Source organism: Xiphophorus couchianus, chromosome 6 (genome assembly GCF_001444195.1).
Source record: "Xiphophorus couchianus chromosome 6, X_couchianus-1.0, whole genome shotgun sequence".
Classification (NCBI taxonomy): domain Eukaryota; kingdom Metazoa; phylum Chordata; class Actinopteri; order Cyprinodontiformes; family Poeciliidae; genus Xiphophorus; species Xiphophorus couchianus.
This window is the reverse complement of record NC_040233.1, coordinates 3,594,558-3,608,695: the sequence shown is the minus strand read 5'-3', so window position 1 is coordinate 3,608,695 and position 14,138 is coordinate 3,594,558. Positions and strand designations below refer to the sequence as shown.

General features: G+C 39.1%; 1 protein-coding gene across 2 annotated transcripts; it reads left to right on the top strand.

Annotated features, from left to right (window-relative positions):
• Positions 1-401: 401 nt before the first annotated feature.
• On the top strand, positions 402-12,400 carry ccdc39 (coiled-coil domain 39 molecular ruler complex subunit). Of its 2 annotated transcripts, none has more exons than XM_028020665.1 (20): positions 402-624; positions 2,326-2,445; positions 2,999-3,145; positions 3,227-3,385; positions 3,463-3,555; positions 4,385-4,513; positions 4,635-4,826; positions 4,910-5,013; positions 5,117-5,249; positions 5,519-5,713; positions 5,816-5,980; positions 6,072-6,209; positions 7,297-7,505; positions 8,384-8,501; positions 8,589-8,748; positions 8,834-8,940; positions 10,116-10,256; positions 10,825-11,004; positions 11,091-11,198; positions 12,009-12,400. In XM_028020665.1, exons 1-20 carry the CDS (start codon positions 499-501, stop codon positions 12,117-12,119), a joined length of 2,835 nt encoding a protein of 944 aa, XP_027876466.1. In that variant the 5' UTR covers positions 402-498; the 3' UTR covers positions 12,120-12,400. The 2 variants fall into 2 exon arrangements, with proteins under 2 accessions (XP_027876466.1, XP_027876465.1); XM_028020664.1 differs by having other exon boundaries at positions 499-624; positions 11,091-11,179.
• The last annotated feature ends 1,738 nt before the right edge of the window (positions 12,401-14,138 follow it).

The window sequence follows — 14,138 nt, the reverse complement described above, 5'->3', positions numbered from 1 at the left end:
GACTTGTAAAGGATGCATTTAGGTGATTGTGTCCCCTTTTTGTTGTATTTCTTTTTGAAGACCCAAGAAATAAGCAATTTCTCTCGGTTATTTAGCCATTATATTTTCGGTTTTAATAACATAATTTGACTTGTTATAAAATCTACCACTTTCAGTTATGGTTAACATTTACAGACCAGACTTGAGAATTGTATTATTTAATTGTAGTTCACGTCACTTTTCCCTCAACAATATAATCTAATGCAAGTATTTATTTTTAAACAATTAGTGACAAATTGAAGTGCAAATTGTATTATGTGTTAAAACATTACATTGTGGCTCTTTTCGATCGCCGGAGGAAACGCAGCAAGACAATCGTTTCTTGTCGCGCGCAGCCCTCTTGTGGTGATGTAAGCGCGTTCGGTTGCCAAGGGCGACTGCTAACAGTGTAAAGGACAAAAACTGCGTCCCTGTTTCAGGACGTTTCGGAAGACCTCGCTGTCAAGCAGGACAGAAACAATGGCTAGCCGTGATTTTGATAAGTTTAGTGACCCTGAGTTTGACAAAATATTATATGAAATTGGCTGGGATTATAGCTTTGTTCTTCCTGAACTGAACGATGCCAACAAAGCTCTAATGGAGGAGGTAAGGCAGTCACGGACAGTTCACAAAACTCCCTCGAGCTACCTTTGCACGCGCAGCATATGTTTTACTCAAATGTATAATAAGCTTAAGCTAAGTATGGGTATCTGTCCGGTGGCTAATTATGAGCATTAAAAGTCAAAACAGATCTTCAGCGTGAAACCTTACAGCGTTTAAAAGCACCAAACGTTTGAGAGCTGTTTGAAACATTTATCAGTTATTTGAGAAGTAGAAGTAAACATTAAATGATTTTTTCTTTCTTGTTTAATTTGAAGGATATTTTGTTCATTTTAGGAAGTTGTTTCTCAGGCATTTTCTTGTCTTTTGTTTACTTAAATGGAGCATTAACTAATTGGGGCCTGCCATAGCAATACACAGGGGCAGCTGTTTGAAACATTCATCCGTTATATTTATCGGTTACAACGGCCGAAACGCAGAGTGTAACGGACACCGAGGCCCTGATTACACGACAACAACTTCGGGTGAAAACGGAAGAGTTCCGAATGTTTCCTCTGACAACGGCACAGATTGAAAACGGGTTCCAGAGTGCGATGTTTCTGAAACGTACCGGTGTCCGTTGTCTTGTAAACAGAGTAAATGGATCTTTTCTGTCAGGGAATCCCTACCACATGCATAGCATGACGCAAAACATAGCTGCTTCCCACAATCCACAGAAGAAACTACTGGCAATGCTGGTGTTTCTACAATTCGTGTTTCCCCATCAGATACGGTTCCCTCGGCGTCTCTTCACCGCTCCGCACCGCCCAGGTGGCAAAACACACGCTCCTAACAAGCACGCGCTCTTGTCTAGAGAACTACGGAAGCTCAAACAACATGTTTCAGCAAAGTTATCCCACTTTTTTCCAACTGCGCTCTAACCAGACGCACATAGTGCGTGTTTTGCCCCAGTATCTGGGTACCTTATAGGAGAAACGCGAATCGACGTGCTTTCAAGTAGAACTTCTTTTTTTTTTAAACACATGCGCACTTAGTTTCAAAGAACCTAGCGCCAACTAGTGGCGTGGCGAGAGCATTACGCGTTTTCGATGTGTACCGTTACTGTGTAAACAAAGATTGTAATTAAAACGTCTTCATGTAAATGTAATAACAGGAACAAATATCCCACTAATAAAACGAAAATTTTTTATATGATCAATCTAATTTTATTAGTCGCCAAATATATACATAAAGTCTAAATTCTAAAATCAGAAACCTCGCTTTTCAGCCTTTAAAGAGAAATTCAAACAACATATTAGATCTCTCCAGTATTCAAAAAATAGAGAAATCATCTTTTTAAAGACAAACCGTGTCATGGCCTGATAACTTAAAACCAGCACAACGCAGAATGAATCCGGTTACACTGGTGGTAAGATGAGGAGATGGTGGTGAAAAGCTTATTTTTCTGGTTCCAATAGACACTAAAGTAAAACAGGCTGAACTTAAGTATTTTATTCAGCAAGAATGATTAAGTTTGAGTTTCAACATGGCAAAACTGTATCCTTTAATCCTTGTATCAACAGTTCGGTATGCTGCTGGTGGTGTAATGGTATGGCATGTATTTTTCTGTCACTATTTGGACCCTATATCAATTGAGCATCAACTGAAGTCTACAGCCTCCCTGTTTATTGTCGTTGACCATGTCCATCTCTTTAACACTGGGGTTGTAGTTTCAGTTTCTGAATTCTATGGCTTTGTCGCCAACAGATTTATAAAGCTGAGATGCAGGTTCTGCAAGAGGACAATGAAATTAAGGGAATTAGAGATCGACAGCAGCTTATGAGTGAAAACCTCCAGAGGTGTACGCTACAGCTGGTTAACACTGAGGTGAGTGTGTTGGATCTAACCTTATGTTCTAAATGTGCCGCATACACTGGCTTTTGAAAGTACACGCCAATGTTAAAGTATCAGGTTATTGTGATTTAAAACAGTATAAACAATGGAAACGTTTCCACCTGTGTTGTGAAACATATTCTGTACAATTTCACTTTAAAATGAATTCATGCATTGACCCAGTTACATAACCGTGCACATAAGTAAGCATACAGATTCAGCTTTTAGTCTTTTTGAGTTCCTACCTGTTGTTATTTCTATTCTGATTAAACTGAAGTAGAGACCAGCCATCCTACTAGTAGGATGTAGCCTCCCGTAGCTGACACCACTGATTGCACAGAAGTTGCAAGTCGATTTACAATCAGGAAAATCCTGAAACAGAATTATGCTGGATATACATGATGACACTGAATATCAGAGCCAAAAGTTGTGGAAAATATAAGAAAACAGAAACAGTGTCACTGTCTGACTGTGGGTCAGTGTCTGTACATAGTTTTAGATATAGAGCCGAGTTATGCTATCACATTGTCTGTTTGACTGCGTACAGGCTCTGATGAAGGCAAACGAAAAAGAGCTTGAGGTGACAAAGCATCTGAAGACCCTGGCAGAGAGAGAGCGGAGCCGCTATTGTCAGCTGACAGCTCAGGCCGAAAGAGAGATCAGGTCTTCATATGAGAAGATGGACAGGATAGAGGTCTGAACACAGCATGACTTGAAGAAGAGAAACCAATATAGCGGTGAAACCTGCCTCTGATTCTTCTTTCTGTGTCTTCAGAAAAGCCAGCTGAAGGCAACGCAGAATCTGGAGGAGCTGCGGCTTCAGATGGACCTGGACCAACAGACCATGGAGAACCTCTTAGCGGAGGCGGCTAAAAAGGACGAAGACTTAATGGTCATCATGAAATACACCCAAATGGACGAGCATAAGATCAAGGTTGCTAAGTAACACTTGCAGCTTTGGCGTCATCCTTGTGCCTCCTCAGCTAATATCCATCTGTGTGTCTCATTTAGTCGCTCACTCTGACTATAGAGAAGAAGACTCTGGAGGTCAAAGAGAAGCGCAAAGCACTTGACAAAGAGCTAACAGAGACTAGGTCTACCCAGGTAATGTAAGAACACATAGTAATCACACTGCGCATGTTACTGAATTGATCTGGCATTTGTTTCAATTTTCCATTTACTTTGTGGTCCTTGTGGGGTTTTTTTGTTTTTTCTTTGCATAGTGGAAATTAGTCTACATTCGGAGTAGGGGTACAACTAACGATTAATCTATTGAGTATTGATGAATCGTTTTTAAAAATTGGCAAATTTTAAAAAAAAAAGTGCCAGTTTTAAAAAAAAAACAACTTGTCAATCTGCAGATTTTCATTCAACCACCTTAGCTTTTATTATGCAACATGCACTAAAAGATGCAAATAAACAAATGATTCAATTGCTTTTTTAAACAAGAAAATAATATATTTTTTTAAGTGAAGCATAACAAGAAATAACATGTCTTATGTTTTACTTATAACACGACATTTTCCCATGTTATAAGGAAAATAATACCAGTGGAGCTAGTACTTTTTCATCAATATTAAGGAATTATTTGCTTAAAAAATATCCTATATCTTGCTGAAAAGTTACTTGTAAGTTACTGTTAGAGATTTTTACCTATCAGTTACTCTTGTCTTATTTCAAGTGTACTGAGAAAATTGTGCTAGAAACCAGAAAGGCATGGTAAGATTTTGTACTTTCATAGTGTTCTTTCAGCAAATGGCCTTTCTTTGAGCCTGCATATTGCAGTTAATGATTAATCAATTGCTAAGTTATTTGACGATCATTTCAGTAATTGATTAATCGTGATTAAAACGATTAATAGTTTCATTGCTAAGTTGGAGGCCTTCTTTGTAGTTTTCTGTTATTCTGAATTCTGAACATTCTGTCCATGCAGCTAGCGTTGGATAAGAGCATAGAGGACATACAGCGAGCTCGCGCTGAGATCCAGCATCTCTTCCACCTGTGTGAAAACACCATCAAGCAGAAAAAGCAACTCGACTCAGACATGGAGCGATGCTCATTTGTAAGACGTCTACAACTGGCTTTACTTACCTGTATTTCTACATCCAACGGGACTTTTGCAAAAAAAAAAAAGCTTATTGTTTTTTTTTTTTCTTCTTTTTTAACTTCTCTTTTCATTACAGCAAATCGCTCAAGGCAGGCAGAAAACCAGGGAAAAGAACACCTGCGTTGCGGAAATGAAGCACAAGCTGGACACGGAGAGGAGCAACAACAGAGAGCTGCAGAGGAACATCGCCACGGCGAGGATGCAGAAGGCCGTCCTCCGGCAGGACCTGAAGAAACACCAGGAAAACCTGGCCAGGATGCAGGTTGAGGTCAGTTTCTCAAAGCACACGCCGCTCCTCCTTGCTTTTGCCATTCATGATTTGTAATTTTTAAAGACTTGTTTATCCTGCAGCTTGATAGTTACAAGACCACGCTGAATCAAAACAGGTGCGATATGAAGTCTGTTACATCCCAAATCTCCAGGATGAAGATGGACATCGACATCAACAACCATAGGTCAGTGAGATATGAGGAGGCATCTCTGAATCTAAGACCCCGCCTGTTACTGCATGTTACTGCAGTGTGTGTGTGTGTGGGGTGTGTGCATGTGTGTGTTTAGGTTATTAGAGGGTGAGGCCTACCATGCTGCGCTGCAGGAGAAGCTGAGGCTTGTGACAGAGGGCGCTCTGAGTAAGGAAGAGAGAGCCGCACACATGGAGCAGATCCTGCTGGAGACAGAACAGGAAATGAAGGTGTGCCACCGGAACGCCGACCACTTACTGCTCTTATCTGCTTCTTTCTTAAAAAAGAAAACAAAAAAAAAATTATTCTCAGCTTGTCTGCGTCCAGATATATTCATTGACTTTTTCTTTATTTTCACCTGAAACCAAATTAATCCATATAATATTTTAATTTGAAGTGTTTGTTTTTTTTAGTCTACATTCATCTTTATGTATGAAAAAGATGTTCTTTATGATTCACTCAGTCAGTCTAATATTCCTTCCTTCCTTCCCTCCTGCAGATGCTGGAAGCTCAGCAGCAGGACCTTATGGAGGAGCTGTTCCGCCAGAGACAAAGTTTCCAAAGTGCCAAAGTGAAGGAGAAGAATCTAATAGCTCTGGCATCCAAGAATAAGTTCACCATAACCAACTTGCTGAGCCAGCTCACTAAGATGGAGAACACACTCATCAGACAGCAGATGATCAACAACAATCAGGCATGTTGAAAAAACAATCATACGCACAAATGCACTCAAACTGTTTGGCTTTTTCTACACTAGTCAGTGTTTCGATGTCGTTCTCTGCTCTGCGCTGGGTAGGAGGCAAAGGTACTGATGCTTCAGAGGAAAGTAGCTCAGCTGTCAGGTGCCAGCCACACCAACGAAAGCGAGATGCTGGAGGTGAAGGTTAAAGAGCTGACCGCCAATCTGGAAGACAAGAAGGAGACGACCAAAATACTCAAGAACGCACTCAACGAATGTGAGGTCTGTCTGAAAAAACACTTCCTCACAGATTTCCCTTTGAAGTTCCAGTGGAGTTATCACATTTTACATATGGCGAGTGTGTCCCTGGCAGATCGATATCCGCTGTGCGAAGAAAGAGATGGAGAAGTTAGAGGCTCAGAAGAAAGACCTGACTGACGAGGTTGACTGCCTGTTGGTGCTTTGTGTCAACAAAGAAAAGGAGTTGAAGAAGCTCAAACTGAAGAAGCAGGTGAGTGGCGTGCCGTTCCAGATACCGTTAAACGTTAAGCATCTAAAGAGGGAACAATGAGCCGGGGGAAATTAACTCAGGAATAGTTTTTGGCTGACTTGAACAAATACAGTAAGAAGAACTGTCTTCTTACTTACTTACTTACTTCTTGCTGTTTCCTGCCTTTTTTTCTGTGTGAAGTTAAATTACGCCAGCAGTGTCCAAACATTTTGGTCCAGAATCCCAAAGTTGAAAGTATTCACTGGCCGTATTGTTTTTCTAACTTATGCTAAATCATTTTGTTGTGCTTTTTTTTTTTTCATCTGCTCAGCAATAAATTAAGCCAAGCAACATTTTAAAGAAACAAAGAGGGAATTTCTTTTATCTTAATAAAAGGCGGGTAGATTCTTAACTTTTTAAGTCAGTTTTTCTTTTCAATTTATTTGATCTAGAAAGCTTATTCCAAGAAACAAAAGTGAGAATTTTTTTTCAACAAAAACGTCTTCTATTAACCAAATACAAAATTTAATAGAAGAATTAATTTAGTAGGAATACTTCGATTCCTACTTACTATTAAATTAAAATGAAAAGAAAGCACAGCTATTTAGAGAAACTACTTTATCCTGAACATCTTCTGTTAAAAATGAATTAAATGTGTCAAACTATCAATTTCTTCAACTTTGCAATTATGTTCTGCTTTGTGTTATTCTGTCACACCAAATCTCAAAAGATGCATTAAAATTTGTGGTTTTAACTTGAAGGAAGTTTAAATACTTTTGTGAAGTATGCGTTCATTCATTTCTGCATAAAAATGGGTGGATTTCTGTGAGCACAATGTGTTCATTGTAAATGTCTTAGATGAGTTAAAGCATGAAAATATTGAATCATATGGAATTCAATCCATACATTAATTGTACTTTACTAGGATCATTATATCTGCTCATGTAAGATCATAAAAGAAACAATTTGAGATGTTTTTGTTTTGAACTAACGACAGGATTGCAGCAAACTGGCTTCTTTGTCTTAGTGGGAAAAAAATGCAGAGTGTGGATATTGGGGGGGAAAATAATCATGAAACATATCAAGTTATTTGTGTATTTTCCATCAGGATGGCTTGGTGAACAACAACCTTTTGAAGACAGAGGTGAAGCGCGTCAGGGATATCATCTATATAGACGCGGACAGCATGATGTCATGGGAGATGAGAAAGTTAGAGCTGGAGAAAGCCATGAAAGAGCGGGAGGAAGAGATTCACGTTTACTCCGAAATGCTCAGACATCAGCTCAAGTTTACTGAGCTGGACAGGCAGAAACTGAGGTAAGAAAACCCGTGGTCTGCATACATTTATCGTATCGTTTATCATTTATCGTGGAGAAAGGTCCTAGCACGATAAGAATTTGATTTTAACGTCGTTGCGATAAATTTCAGTTATTGAAAAAGAACAAAACTGACAGTGTGATCGAAAATGCTATTTTCTTTTTCTGTTTTCTCCATTGTTCACGAGAGCATCAATAAGTATCATTCAATTTGAAAATATGATTAAATGCAGTCACAGTGCGCAGTAAGAAGTACGAAGCCTGTTTAAAAATGGGAATGTTTTTCCCATTTTCAATTGCGTGGGAGGAAGAGACCTATCAATCAATAATTCAGTCAATCGAGTGTATTTGTATAGCACATTTCAGCAACAAGGCAGTTTGTAGTCTTGAAAACATAAAAACATCATAAACACATTCATCATATGATCAACAACTGTGAAAATCAGTTACAAACATTACATTTTGTCAAGTGCCATCATTAAAATCATCAATAAACATCAAATATGTTGGTCAATGTAACATTTAATATGGGTCAAAAGTAACTAAACATGTTTCTTGATTTAAAGGAACTCAGTGTTTTGGCTGTTTTGCAGTTTTCTGGAAGTTTTCTCCAGATTTGAGGCGCATAGAAGCTGAATGCTATAAATGCAGTGCCAGGCAGTTACCTAAAGAATAAATAGTAAATAGTTTTTTTTTATCGTCATCATTTTCCTTATCACAACAATACCACAAAATAAAACAGTAAAATTTTAAGGCCATATCGCTCATCGCTGCAGTACATAAAAATGATGCTTTAATGTGTTATTTTAATCATTTTTTTAAATTAAAAGTTTACATAGATGACATGTTAGGTTAATTTGTCCTTTCATTCTGTCCCAGCATGGAATTAAATGAAGAATTATCTAAAGTCGAAATGGTGAAGAACCGCTTTGAGATCATGGAGAGTTCACTGGCGGGCTCTGAGGGCGAGAAGTCCCAGATTTACTACATCACTAAGGTGAGACGCCTTTCACACGTACGGAGCCTGTTGTCTTCCCTGCGCACCAAAAACGTCTGGAATTGTGCCGCCTGTTTTCTCCACCAGGCCACGCTAGACAAAGAGGAACTCAGACGGAAGTCAGAAGATATGAAGGACCACATCCAGAAGATGGAGCTCGAAACCAAGGCTCTGGAGAACACCATCCACTTGTTTTCGGGTCGCTGCTCTGATTACAGCAACGGCCTCAGCGAAATGAAGAAATTCAGTATGTGTGGAAACGGAAACGCAGTGCGATTGCTTTAATAACCTTATGCTTTGGTCAAAACCAACACTGATTATGTTTGTTTAAGGCGAAGAGTACCAGGAAAAGATGCAGCTGGAGGAACGGCTGAAGACCGTCGAGGAAACGCTGAAGTTGAAGAAGCGGCAAATTCAAGAGCTCCGTCAGGAAATTCAGGTTCTGTGAAAAACAAGTCGGCTGCTTCCCTGTAGGGTTTGGGCGAAAAGCAAGTGCATGTCAGAAACTGGTAAACAAAAATGTTAACATAAACTGAACAACAGCTAAATATTGCTTATTACAATGTGCAATTTATCACAAAAAAAAAAAGGGGGGGGGGGGGTAGAGAGACAATCCTCTATATTAACCTGATTAGTGGTAGGACGTGATTCAAATTTTTAATGGAGTTAATTGCAGGTCTGTAATTAATTAATCACATTTTAATCAAAAACCATTTTATTTTCAATTCAAAATGCCTTTTTGCTGCTAAAATATTGAATAAATAGACATATGAGCTCAACAATAACGACATTTATTGAAGGATGGAATCCATTCAACTTTCAAGAGTTTCAGGAAGCCCTGATCATTCGTGTGACTTATTTTTAAAAATATATTTTAGAAGTTTGAACTGTGGACACTGACTGTTTAGCGTTGAGATGCTAATCTAGGCTTGAATAGCTTTGCTGATTGGCTAATTCCTTTTAGCACAACTTGAACACAATAGTACTGTTTTCCAGATTGATTTCTGAAGCAGAAATTTTCCCCCACTTGTCCATCATTGCTGTTTGCGGATGTCGCTTATGCGTCACATTTATCTAGTTAAACAAACTAGTTAGACAAGTACTGATGTTTTGGCACCTCTCTTTCTTTTTATCGTGATGATTTTCTGCTACAGCTAATAAAAACACAACATTTAAAATTAGAATATTACATGAGACCGAAACAAACCTATTTTTAAAAACAGAAATGTGTGTTTAATGAAAAGTATGTTTGATAGCTGCTCAGAGGCTGTTATCTTCAAAAGGCACTTTTAATCTGACAAACGAAGAGTCATTGTGATGTACCGTATATTCTAACTTGTGGAATAGAGGTGCTGTTATCCATGTTATTCTTATACGTGGTTCTCATTTCCTGTATGTGGAAATAATTGTTACTATATTTCAAAATCCAGCTGAGAATATCGTGACTAATGAAAGGTTCTTAGTGTGACATGAGCTCTGGGACTCGTGTCACACCCATCTGGTGTGAATCTCTGTCTGGGTGAAAGCCTTTGTGCCTTTTGTGTGTGTGTGTGTGTGTGTGTGCGCGCGCTGGCGTGTTTATGTGTGTGTCTTTGTACCGGCCTCCATTTCCAGGACATGAACAGCACCTGGGAGAGCCTCATGCTAGAAGAGAAGGTGGAGAAGGAAAAGACACGTCACGTACAGGGTCTTATTGCTAATCTGAACAAAGAAGCAGCTTCTGTGAAGGAGAGAATTGGCAGAGTCATGAATCAGGTTGGAGAAGAAGTTGTGACACTTTGATAAACACGTTTTACATCAATCTGTACAGGAAGTTGGAACAGAATAAGATACAGGTTTCCAAAACAACTTTGCATTATAAAGAAAATATCTATTGAAAATTAATCAGTCTCCTTGGTAAGATACAATTTTACTCTAATCTGTGTCAAACATATTGATTATCTATCTATCTATCTATCTATCTATCTATCTATCTATCTATCTATCTATCTATCTATCTATCTATCTATCTATCTATCTATCTATCTATCTATCTATCTATCTATCTATCTATCTATCTATCTATCTATCTATCTATCTATCTATCTATCTATCTATTACAGAATACAAAGAGATAATAGATAAGAGAAGAGTTGGATATGTATTCACACGTATCTAAATAAATAGTCCAGCACAACTTCATATTCAAACTTTATTTGAACTTTAACTTGAAATTATCTTGCAGAAGTTTTGGTTAGATTTTAAAATGTTTTCATGAGTCGAATTTATTCTATATTATTGTTTGTGTTTGTCCAACTGTTGTTGTTGTTTTTTTTTTTTTTAGTTCACCAAACTGACCAGAGAGGTTCGCTCAGCACAAAGCACCAGAAGTGAAACTCTTGAGGAGCAAGACATCAAACTGAAAGAGTTAAAGCAGTTCAACAAATCTATCAACAATATGTTGAGTAAGGCCATGGAGGAGGATCCTGATCTCAGACCTGTTCTGGAGGAACGCTTTCAGAAGGTGCAGATAATACGCTCTGCATTATTTAGGGATCTGATATGATGGGACTGTTAAAGTTTACTGCTCCTCTCTTCTGTTTCTCTCAGGACAATCTGCAGTTTCCACCTCCGACCTCCACACTCAGCAGCCAGGGTAGTTTCAAGTTGAGCTCTGCTCGAAGCTCCCTGTCTTCCAGGTCACACTTTACATCTGTGGTTTGTGTTGCAAATGTCTGACATAAGTAGACTTTAGGTTTGCTTTTAGATGGGAGAACTGTTGCCCTATTTAGGAAAATTGTCATTTTTAATAGTTTACGTCATGCAACAAGCATGAATTTGAAAAACAAGAATTAGGCACACAAGTTAGTGTTAGATTTTAGATTATTTCTTATCCACAATCTGAGACCCTCCCCACCCCCACATATTTTAAGAAAAATGTTCTTTAGCAAGTTGTAGAGAAGCCCCACTGTTGTTCTAGTCATGACCAAATGAGCTGGAATAATTCTGGCTATATAGTCGATCATTGGTCTAATCACGGCTCATTTAACTGCAAATGTATCAGCAGTTGGCTGGACAACCCCTTTATTTTTCGCCACTGGCTCACTTTTGTTGCCATATATGATCTGGGCAAAAAAGAACCTTTTAAGCACGGCACTATGGGAGTTGTAAGTGCAGAAATCTACAAACAGATCCAGAAAATGTCACAATTTTTCTTATCCTTGATTGTAATACAACCGCTCCCATTTTCATCGTTTTTTTCAGTCTTGAATTCCTTTCAATGTGGCTATTAACAGTCTTAAATTTGACTTTTTGAAACATGTATATACCCTGATTCTGCTTACTACTGCACAACCAAATATTAAACCCACAAGAAATCAAACTTCAGTATTATCAATCTTAAGTCTGCCCACCATGGCAAAGAAAACCAACACCCTCCAAATAAATGATTAAAGCTCTCAATCATTTTGATATTCATGTCTTTGATGAGTGGCTCTGACAGCTCAGTGTCTTCCTGATGCTTCCCAGGTCTTCTGCGTCGTCAGCTGGCAGCAGCCATTCAAAGTCTTTGCCTTGGGTAAAAACGGTGAACCTGAACCTGGACCTGAGTGCTGCCTATCCTACTATCACTTCTCCTAAAAGTCCCAGCTCTCCGAGCAGCAGTGACAGCAGCTCCAGCAAAAAGACGAAGTAGCCGTAGCTGGCTGCGTTTCTGGCCTCTCGCTAAGATTCAGCTCATTTTGTAAAATCAAAAATGTTGATTTTTTGCAATGATTTTCATTCCTTGCAGATGTGACGTTTTGTGCATTGTTCATAAATATGTAATATGTTTTGCCCAGTTTAGTTTTAGTTCTTGTGGTTTTCTGAGTTGTGATTATCTATTGAACGCAAAGACGCACCAATAAAAGTAAAAAGATGAATCTTTTTTTGTTGTTGTTTTTATTTTAAGGTGCTAAAGGCTAGAAAGTGCATAAATAACTTCAGTGACATCATTTATTCACCGGAGTTCGTTTACTACAAACATTTTTTGATTAACTCCAGCCTCTTTGTCTGTAGATCTGAAACATCTTTAATAGGTTCCACAAGAGAGCGTTAGCCGGCGTTAGCTGGTGGGCGGGGCTAATGTTGATCTAGTCTGAAATCTGTGGCCACGCAGGACCACAGTGAGCTCTCTTGTGAACTTATTAGAGATATTTGAGACCAAACTATAGACATAAATGCTGGAGTAGCTTAACAAATGTTTGTAGGAAACAAATTGAAAGAACCTCTTAAAGTTATTCCCACACTTCCATGATTAAGAATTGAAGCAGCCCTAATCCCGCCACCACTGATTGGTTTGATCTCAGCGCTGCACTGAGAAGTAGCTCGTACAATAAGCTCAGCAGATGCGCAGTTCCACCAGGTGTTTGCTAATTGCTGCTAGCTAGTCTGAAGGAGCTGAGTGGGGGATGGCCGCTCTCTGAGGCAGGAGCTAAGAAACTTGGAAACTTCAGCTCTGAGGAGGAGCTTCATCTCGAAGGCGGAGCTAGGCCCACCTAGGTGTTTTTCATAGCTGAATGGTTGCCACGGGAGATCAAAGGACTTCTCAAACATGAATGAAAGAATCAAAGCAACAGTCCAGGTTTTTGTTTTTGTTTTGATGAAGGCATGACATAACATGTAAAGCTCAAAAAAGTTGATTTTACGTTAAATAGAACTTTCATTTCCTCTACATAATTCTGTAAAACACGTTGCACTCATGGTGATGAAGCTTCATGGAAGTTCTTCTTTGTTACGCATGAGACACACCCTGCTGTAAAGGCGCAGCGTCCTTGAATAGACCGAATCGTAGCCAGACGCTCAGCAGGACCAGAAGGATCCGTTTCGTTTTGACTGGATTCAGACCTCAGCATGTCGCTTTTGCTCCTGCTTATCGGCTGTTTGGCCTCAGGCGCCGCACAGGCAGGTGAGCGACACCTGTGTACGTCATTGGAAATGTGATATTACATAGCAGTTCACCAAACTGAAGTGGATGTCTATGTCTTCTGAGTGTCCTTTTCTCCAACCCTGGCTGTGACAGATGCTCCTACTGGGTCAGCACCGGTCTTTCCTTCTGCGAACTCGGCAGACAGTGGTGAGCGTGATTTTATCATGAATCCAACACAAAGCAGGAAGCCTTCTCTTAAAACCTGCTCGTTGTGTTTCTGTTGCAGTGCTAGTATTCTTCCAGGCAACTATCGAATCCCACCATGAGCTGAATAAAACCATGCTCGAACAAGTCGTAAAGATGGTAAACTGTTAATTGTCTTTATATATGAAAAAATAAAAACCCACCTACAATCAGGTGTGGTTTTTAAATCCAAGAACTCTCATGCATCCTGTGTTCCAGGTTCAGGGACTCCTGCAGGGACTTCAACCACACGCTGATCTCCATCTGACGCTGAAGAACGTCACCAAAGTCTGAAACGGCTCCTTTAGCTGAGCTCGCTTGTTTTCATATGGGCATTAACTAAAAAAAAAAAAAAAAAAAGTAAAAGTAAGAATCATTCTATCTAATGCACCTATTAAGATTTATTCACTCATAATTAAGTAAGTCTGTCATGTTTTAGATGTAAACTTGACGACGGGAAATTAAACAAAAGTTTAACTCTGTACTTTCTTGTCACACCAACAACTGAA